This window comes from Protomyctophum bolini, assembly GCF_963924005.1.
Source record: "Protomyctophum bolini genome assembly, chromosome: 7".
Lineage (NCBI taxonomy): Eukaryota > Metazoa > Chordata > Actinopteri > Myctophiformes > Myctophidae > Protomyctophum > Protomyctophum bolini.
Window position 1 is genome coordinate 6,604,493 of NC_137868.1, and position 10,000 is coordinate 6,614,492.

Here is a 10,000-nt window from a genome sequence, read left to right on the forward strand (position 1 = left end):
TGAACGCATGCGGTTCTCAAAGTGAGGCACGGAGAACCCCCAGGGGTCCGCGAGGGGACTCCCCACGCTAAATGATTGATAGTTGCTTTACCTGCGCTGAGCAATAGTCGGCTATTAGATGTACAGTACGTCTAAAACCAGGCTATATCTGTTGGAACAACGTCTGTTTCAACGTCTAATCTAAGCCTAATACATTTTTAATATTTTTTTAGACGGTCATTTAGATGTATTTTTCGACATTTAATAGCCTGAAAAGTGCTCAGTGGGCATGAACCAAGTGGACCATTAACATGTCTGTAACTCTGAGAGTGACATTTGTGCACACTCTCAGAGTTTACGTGCGGCTTACGTAAATGCGTACCAAATAGTTTGAGAGCCACTGAATTTATGAATGGCTGAGGTAAATGGATGAATGGGTGATCCTCTCAAGCCAGAACCCAGATTGAATGCTACACATTATGACATTATGAAAAACTTTTACAGTACATTTACAGTCGGTAATAATCTCTACATGTAGAGGAAACACAACAATGACACTGGCAATTTGAACACATCCTTAGACCCTCTGTCGGGGCCCCAAAACCTCCTATCTCCACATTTCAACCTTTTTTTCTTTATATATATTTTTTTTTTAAATGTTTAGTTTATCTTCCAGAAAGTAATGCCCCATCTACTTCGACATATGAGTGTCACACAAATTAGTGAAAATAGCAGATCTACAAGCTCACAGCATCCAGCGACTCGACGTGTTTGTGAGAGTGTAGATCGGCTATTTTCACTCTTTAAAAAAATGTTTTTCTTTTCTCTTTTGTTTTCTTTTTTATGATAATGAAAAAAGAATGTCTGCTTTATCCATGCTAAGCTTAACCCCTCTCACTTATTTGGGGGGGCATGTTATCAAAGGTTGACATAAAAAAAGAATACAAAATAAATACATTAAAAAAAAAACATTCACAAAATGTAAAATATATTTCAAACAATATCAGATCTATTGTCGCCGTGTGACACCGGCTTCATAGGACAAAGTATGAATGGGTTTAAGTGGTTCATTATTAAGCTAAAGTTCATAAACTATTTACAGGATCGGGTTCGTTGATGAGGTGAATTAATTGGACAAATTACCGTCGTCATAAAAACAAACAAACAAAAAAACACTTTTTGAAATCTGGAACGATCCACGTCCCAACATACACGCACACACACACACACACACACACACACACACACACACACACACACTAGCATGCACACACGCACGGACAGCTCTGTCCACGTTCATTCATACATATATTTACGATATAAAAAAATCCGTCAGTCAGTTTAAAAAAAAGAAATGTTCTTCATGCTATGCAATGCCCAGCATCGATTGTCTCTGTGTGGTGTTGTGTGTTGTGTGTCATGCTGTGTAGTGCAGTGGTTCTCAAAGGGGGTTCCGGGGGGACCCCTGAGGGTCCTTGAGGGAGTTACAGATCGACCCACAAGGGTGCATTTGATGCTGAGTAAGTGTCAATTTGGGGGTCCTTGACACTGAAAAAGTTTGAGAACCACTGGTGTAGTGGTAGTTGTGTAATGGTGGTAGGCGTGTAGTGGCAGGTGTGTGTGTGTGTGTGTGTGTGTGCGTGCGTGTGTGTGTGTGTGTGTGTGTGTGTGTGTGTGTGTGTGTGTGTGTGTGTGTGTGTTTGCGCACGTGCGTGTGTGCGTGCATCAGGGGTCAGTGAAGTAGCAGCAACGCCAGCAGGACGGCCGTCAGGCTGGACAGGACAGACAGCTGAGAGGTCAGCTGGACTCCTGAACTGCCCACGCTCCTCTGAACCGTAGCCTCCTGCAGCACCTCAGGGTCATCTGGCAGAGAGACAGCAGAGAGACAGAGAGAGAGAGAGAGAGAGGTAAGTTTGATGCCTCTTCACGGAGCCTTCACAGAGCCTCAGGTGGGTGAGCGTTGACCCGGCCTCCTCACAGAGCACGACCTGCATCGACTGCTATACCATATTAAATTACACCATATACAACATTCTTATACCACTATACGTTATATTATCTGACTATCATTGTCATGCCATATTATATTATCTTACACTATTTCAGTCGTGAATGGATTGAATATATATTTATTTAATATAAAATGGGCAATATATTTATTATGGTTTGCCTGATGAATTGGATCTGCTTTTTAGGGTACTCACAGGGACTCCGAATCCCCCCCGTACCTAAACAGCAGATCCAAAAACGACAGGTGGTGGCTGGGGTGGAGGAGGGTGAGCAGTGGGATCTCTGACGGTCCTTTGCTCTACATGTAAAGTGTCTTGAGATAACTTAATTGTTGTGATTTGACACTTAACATTTTTGAATTGAATGTTGTTTTGTAATGTGCAGCTATACTATTAAAGGCATATAGTAACTGTGCTCTGTGTTTACATAACAAAACAATATATCATGTTGTTTTTATTTTTACACATCACTTCCCACTAAGCAACTACAGTCAAGCAATGTAATTGAGACATCACATATATATATTTTTGTTTCATTGTGGTTATTGGCACGCCGCTATAAGCATAGAGCCGTCGCCCTGCTCGACATGAACGCGTTCCAAAACAAACGACCTCAAGTGTCTTATTGCTTTCATACAGCCGCACTGCACTGTCGTTAAATCTTTTCTGGAAACGTAATATGGGTTAGTAGTAGTAGTATAGTGTTCAATTTCGCTAAATTGCACTGCTTTGCAGTTTGCAGCCCTTCCGCAGTCCAAAATAGTTTGCCATAGTAGACAGAGTGATACTTTTACCTATACTGGCTCTCAAAGTGTGGTCCCGGGGACGACCCTGGGGTTGAGGGTGTGCTATATAGGGTCTTTAAACACTCATGTCCCATTTTATGTTTTGGATATTTGAACTACAAGCTTAGCTAAAATACTATTACTCAACAAACGTTGACAAATCCTCTCTTATGGGGGTCTAACTGGGAGGCATACTATGATCCGACGGACCATTGCTCCGAAGGAGCATTGGTCCGAGGTGCGCTGGGGGTCGGGAGAGGGTGGGTGGTTAGGTTTAGGTGTCTGCCCCGGGGGAGGTTAGGGTTAGGGTGAGGGTTTGAGGTAGGTTGTCGATCGGACCAATGCTCCATCGGACCAAACCCATGGACCCGGTCTAACGTGTCTTTTGGGTCACACCGGGCTAAACACTTTGTGAACCACTGGTCTAAAAACATTCCGCACCAAGCTCCTCCTCACCTGCTGGGAGGCGGTTGGACATGTTGTGGACGCCGCCGGCGGCCGTGAAATCGTCTTTCAGGTCCTTCGCCACTTTCTCTTTCTCCGTCTCCTTCTTCTTGTCTCCAGCTCCTTTGCTCTTGCCGGAGGAGCCTTTGTGACCGACGACCTCCACCTTGAGCCTCATGCACTCCTGGCCGTGATGATGCAACGGCTTGGCTGGAGAGAGACACAGAGAGAGAGAGAGAGAGAGTTTGAGAACATGACTAATAACAAACAACTCCCATATCTGTTGGGTGAAGTATACGACAATGTGCAAAAACAGAGCAGCAAGATTTGTGAGCTGCTGCTGCTGTGACAGTAGAAGGATGTCAAATGGAATACAACAACCTTAACCCATTTTGACCTGAGATCATATTCTAAAAAAATGTCTTCTACATCCTGACAGTTTTCTGAAAAAGCCATGTTTCTATGTCAGTCGTTCTTCGATTTTTCAAAAATAGCAGACCTATACAAGGTCGTAGCAGAATACAAATGCATGTGTGTGTGTGTGTGTGTGTGTGTGTGTGTGTGTGTGTGTGTGTGTGTGTGTGTGTGTGTGTGTGTGTGTGTGTGTGTGTGTGTGTGCGGGTGTGTGTGTGTGTGTGTGACTGCGTGTACCCCTACACTGTCAAATGACCTCGGTACATAAAAATACTGTTAATATAAAACAGAGCAACCAACTTGAATTTGATTACATTGGAATAAATTGCTGCTACTTGTCGCATATGTAATTGAATGCAAAAACATTGAAATCAACTTTCGACAAGTATAAAGCTAACCTCTCCTATGTGGATGTATAACTATCTCTGACAGAAAATATTTTTATAGTTTCACAAGATAGTATTACCCAAAATGTTAATGTCACACAGTTCTGTTTGTTTTGTTAGACTTTTGCGTTGGCAATGTAAACATAATGTTTTCTCATGCCAATAAAGCTCCTTTGAATTTAATTGAATTGAGAGGGCGGACGATGTTGAGTTCTTAAACAATCATTCGTCAACACGCGGTAGTAAATGACGGTTATCCGTCCCACATTTAAACGAGTTCGTGACAAAGACACTATACAGCAGACGACAATACACAGCCACAAATGAAACGAGAGAGACACATTTACAAACAACACACAATAGAGAGAGAGAGAGAAAGACAGTCGAATAATGAGAGACAACAATGTGCAGCAGCAAGATTTGTGAGTTGTTGTGACAGGAGAAGGATGTCTAATGGATTACAACCACCTTAAAAGAATACTAATCCATTGTGTGTATTTCTGCAATGCCTGGTAACTTGTATTTGTGCACAAGTTTAAATACATTGGAAAAAGTCTAGTTATCTCTCAGAGAGAGATAACGACCGTAAATAAACACAACATCACACTTATCAAGTTATAGAACGGTATGATTATGGTTGTGATAATTACAGTCACTGCAATATGCTTCATTTGTCATTCATATAACGTCGCACACCAGAAATAGGCTAAACCTGGCTGCCACACCACTGTACGTGACGGAGAATAAATCAGGCTTAAATTACAGTGTACAGTAACACGTACAGCACAGCGTGTTTGTCGTCACGTTTCACTCACAAACCAACTGTAGATTTGTGTCCGTGTTTCTGTCGACTAAAATCTCATGATGTTTAGTCGACTAAAACTAGACGAAAACACTAGACGAAAAAACGTATATGTGACTAAAATATGGCTAAAACTAATAACCTAAATAAGAAATGCTTACAGATGTAGTAGTAGGTCTCGCCGGCGCGGAACTCCTTGCCCAGCGTGAAGGGCGTGAAGCGCTGGAACTTCTCGGAGAAGCGCTCGGGCGCGTGCGGCGCGAACGGCCGCGAGCACTCCCAGCGCAGCTGGTCGAAGGAGCGCGGCTTGCACACGTCGTAGTCCTCGCGCTCCACCATGTAGAGCACGTAGCGCTCGGCCTCCTGCTGCGGCAGCTCGCCGCGCGCATAGTGCGGACACACGATGTCCAGGTAGTCGTTGAGGCGCACCTCCACGCCATAGTCGTCCCACATGAAGCTGGAATGACAGAGAGAAAGAGAGAGAGAGGTTAGAACACGTTCAGGTCAAGATCCAAAAAGGAGATTGGACATTTGCCTATTCATTCATTCATTCATTCATCCATCCAGGGGTCAGTGGCCGGTAGATCGGCCGGATGGGAACCGCGAGGTTCCCAGTTCGATTCTGGGCTCCCCCATGCAGAGTTAAGCGTGATTCATACTCCTATTTTAGAGCCGAATAAAAGTCGGTTCGGCTCAGTAGAGCCTACAATGTGACGTCATTTGAGGTTCGAGGGGGGGCGGGTAGTAGGTCTTCGGCACTACAGCGGTAAAATAGGAGTATGAATCAGCCCTTAGGGTTGAAGTGTCCTCGAACAAGACGCTTAACTCCTAACATTGTGCCTTGGCATGGTTTGCCAAAGCGCTTTGGATAAAAGCGCTATAAAAATGCACTTTTTTAGATCCATTGCTTCACTCAATTGTTCAGCCAATCGTTCATCATTGAACTTTCATAAAACATTGAACATTCTCTACATGATTTATGTAGAGAACACTAGAGGCATCACACACACACACACACACACACACACACACACACACACGCGTGTGTGCGTCAGTGTTTGGTGTAACACTATAACAGATTATGTCAGAGTTTGACAGAAACCAATCACGTCAGAATGCATTTATTTATACAACATGGCAACAGTCTCTAGCTCTCATGTCTGTCTGTCTGTCTCTCTCTCTTTCTCTCTCTCTCTGTGTCTTCATTTTCCACTCTCCATTTAGTTTTATAGCTATATGAGCTAAACCTTTTACTGCTCTGTCCTGGCGTAGTGTGTGTGTGTGTGTGTGTGTGTGTGCAGTGTGTGCACGCGTGTGCGAACGTCCTGGGGATATAATACACCAAGATTCTCTCCATGAGAAATAATGCCAAATCAAATGATATCTTGGAATCGAATTTGAACCTTCTCAAATATCAGTAATTATCTGACTGTGTGTGTGTGTGTGTGTGTGTGTGTGTGTGTGTGCACGCGCGCGTGCGTGTGTGTTGTGTGTGTGTGTGTGTGTGCACACTCGAGCGGGGTTGGGGGGGAGTAGGGTTACAAAGTTTATCAAAGTGTGAGACCACCCTCCCCCTTTCTTGTTTTGACTGTGTGTGTGTGTGTGTGTGTGTGTGTGTGTGTGTGTGTGTGTGTGTGTGTGTGTGTGTGTGTGTGCATGTGCGTGTGTGGCTGCGTGCGTGTGTGAGTGCCTGTGTTCCTGTCATAACATGTGTCATTCTGGCCTCCAGCCTTCAGATTGGCAGCTTAATTGGCCAAACAGTTCTGTTGGTGACTGGTCTGGTCTCTCTCTCTGTCTGTTCTCTCCAGGTTAGATCTCTCTAGTTGTGGGATTTATGGTCTCTCTGCCTGTTCTCGCTAGTTAGTTGGTTTAGTTCCCAAAGGTTTTAGCCCGGGACCCAGAAGACAACTTTGATGTCTCTCCTGGACCCAACCTAGTGAAAATAGCAAGCTCAGCTGTGAGCCTGAGCTTGTATAGATTGGCTATTTTCGCTATACTTCTCAAACATTTCTTACCTAATTTATGTAATTTCTTAGATTTGTCTTTGTTTGATTTCTTCATGAAATCACTGATGGAAAAATAATCATTGGATTTGTTTTCAATTCATGAAAAACATTGCCTTTTTTTGTGCAACGTCTTTTGAAAATGTTTCGAAACAATAATAATGATTAAGAGCTAAAATTGGAAATGTCCCACACATGGGTCCCTCCTGAGTCCCGACCCAGTGAATAGATACAGGAAACGCCCCACATTGAAGCAGCATATGGAGAAGCCTTGTTTTCACACGTCCCTCTTTTCCCTTTCCTCTCCTCTCCTCTGTCTCTCTCTGGTGTTTCCTGGCCTTTTATCTCGTTATCTTTCTGCTGTCAGTCTTTTCATTAACATCCTGGTGTCGCCCTTAACATCTTAACTTCACCCTATATGTACGGTAAACAGCACAGCAGATCATTATGGCCTGTACATCAGATACCACAGCATGTCTAGAAGCTTGCGGAAAGTTGCGGCATAAGTAATTAAAGACAAATTTGCGTGCGTGTGTGTGTGTGTGCATGTGTGCGTGTGTGTGCGTGCACGGGTGCATGAGTGCGTGTTGTGACAGAGTCCTACTTAGGAGGACGTCTCATGCCTTGGGCACTAAAGCACATCTGTTTATCAAAGCCCACCGGAGTCAGTGTGTGTGATTGTGCATGTGCGTGTGTGTGTGTGTGTGTGTGTGTGTGATTGCGCGTGTGTGTGTGTGTATGTGCAGTTGTGCACGCACGCGTGCGTGTGTGTATGTCAGTAGGTGAGTTGTTTGACACGCAGCTCATCTCTCAGGAGCTTTGAAGTCCTTGTATTCCTTCACCTCTCGATTTCCTCTGTTCTCTCCTTCATACCTTAGCTGCAGACGATACATACCTCCCTGTCCCTTCTCTCAATAACAATATATAATGTATAAACTATGTTACTAATATATAAACTCTATTTTTAACGTATCAACTCTGTTACTAATATATAAGCTCAGTGTATCTCTATTCTATTTTGGAGAAGGAGAGAAATGGAGAGAGAGAGAGAGTAAAATAAATGACAATGATGTTTTGTAACTTCAGAATGAACCTTGCGACAACAATGGACGACCACAGCTGAATAGAGTAGAGGCCCGTTGGGAGGTCACCGTGTCGTCGTTGGCCCCCTCTGGCTCATCCCCGAGCAAGACATTTAACCCCTAGACTGCTCCCTATGGGTGTGGTTATTAATAGCTGCTCCTAAATAGTTAGGAGGGGTTCCATGGAGAGGACACATTTCACATAATGTGCTAAATGTGCAGCGACAAAAGAAACTAATTAACTATGTGTCAATTATAACTTAGGGTTAGGACCTAACCTGAAGTTATAATTAACCGTTAGGTATAAGACAACTTTAGCATACTCTACTTGTTTCTTATTTAGAAAACCTGCAGCCTTTATGTGGCTCTGTGAAGGAAAACTCTGCAGAGGCTCATGAGGTCCTTCTATCTGCCAGTGTTTTGTGCAATCTTCAGGCTATGCTTTAACTTCCACTCTACTACATGGGAAATAATGTACTTTTACTACACTGCAATTATTTGAAAACTGTAGTTACTAGTAAGTAAAACTGGTGTTTTGCGAACTAAATGCATAGGCCGTATAGTTGTAAATGTATAGAATCTATACTGACGACAGACATGGTCACTTTGAAACATCATGTAATCTCTCTCTCTCTCTCTCTCTCCCTCTCTCTGTCTGTCTCTCTCTCTCTCTCTCTCTCTCTCTCTCTGTGTACGGACAGGCCCAGATGAAGCTGACGAGTTTGACGAGTCTGATCCCAACAACAACAGCTGATGAAAGTGACTGACTCCGGATCGGCGACGCAGATAAACGACAAATAAACATGCGGGGAATGTCAGAACTCTCACCCTGCTCTCTCTCTAGGTTAAAGGCCGGTGCCCCACCACTCACGTGCGCACACGCACGCACACACACACACACACACACACACACACACACAAAATGTGTGTGCGGGACTACTGGCAAACACACATAGCGAGTCAGCACGATCTGAACCACTGACCGCTGCCCAGGTCATCACGGTGTGAGTGACCAAACAGGTGTGAGTGCGTCTCACATTCACTCTCTCTCTCTCTCCTCCGTGTCTTTAAGACACACACGCGTGTGCGTGCGCGCACACACACACACACACACACACACACACACACACACACACACACACACACACACACACACACACACACTCACTATCTCTTTCTCACACAGAAGCTCTCACTATACCTCTCTCTCTCTCTCACCAGTCAAGGCAGATGGCCTGGTGAACCGAGGAAGACGGATGATTTGAAACGGTGGCAACGCAGCAGTCTGTTGTCACAAAGCTGCTTGGTAAAAACATGACCACAGACTCCTATTGTGTGTGTGTGTGTGTGTGTGTGTGTGTGTGTGTGTGTGTGTGTGTGTGTCACGTTCACCACGGCAGGGAACACATTCTTGGAATTACTTGTCAAGTATACGACAGATTAGCAATGCACTATTTATGATAACATACCGTTATTTTTGCTTGGTGTTTTGTGAACAATATTAAAATGTGTTATACAAGTAAACTTGCCTGGCCGTTCCTAATGCCTAACTATGTTTATTCTGTAGCGTCACGTTGTCTATATAGGCGCCTCCTTTACCTGGTATCCCTCTAGTTTCAGTAATGGACAGATTCTCATTTGGAGTGTATATTGTTTAGATCTTGGTTTACTGTGAGATCCTATAGTTTACTGAGGCACCATTAACCCATTCTGACCTGAGATCAGATTCATACGAGGTTTCCACGGGACACACACTGGTCTGATTAACCCATTCTGACCTGAGATCAGATTTTAAAAATGTCAGTCGTTCTTCGAATTTTTCAAAAATAGCAGACCTACAAGCTCGTATCGCGCCACTCGGTGGCGCGATATGAGCTTGTAGATCTGCTATTTTTCAATAGCTAAAGCATAACATGATGCCAACACCAAAATGGGTGCCCGGTCAGAATGGGTTAAGCTGTCTTGGTGCATTTGACGTATGCGCTTGCCCCGGCCTATTGTAAGTTGTAAGTAAGTCGCTCTGGATAAAAGAGCGTCTGGTCCATGTCTGAAATTGTCTAATAAACCTCTTAACCACTGAGAAACTTCCTTTCTGC

General features: G+C 44.0%; 1 protein-coding gene across 1 annotated transcript in view; it reads right to left on the minus strand.

Moving 5' to 3' along the window:
- Positions 1–1,098: 1,098 nt before the first annotated feature.
- The window catches only part of efna1b (ephrin-A1b), a 13,967-nt gene continuing 5,065 nt past the window's right edge, over positions 1,099–10,000 (minus strand). Inside the window, exons 2-4 of the mRNA XM_080767508.1 lie at positions 4,981–5,276; positions 3,230–3,427; positions 1,099–1,842 (exon numbers count right to left, since the gene is read on the minus strand). Coding sequence (XP_080623634.1) covers positions 1,712–1,842; positions 3,230–3,427; positions 4,981–5,276 — 625 coding nt within the window. The 3' untranslated portion in view covers positions 1,099–1,711. The remainder of the gene's footprint in view (positions 1,843–3,229; positions 3,428–4,980; positions 5,277–10,000) is intronic.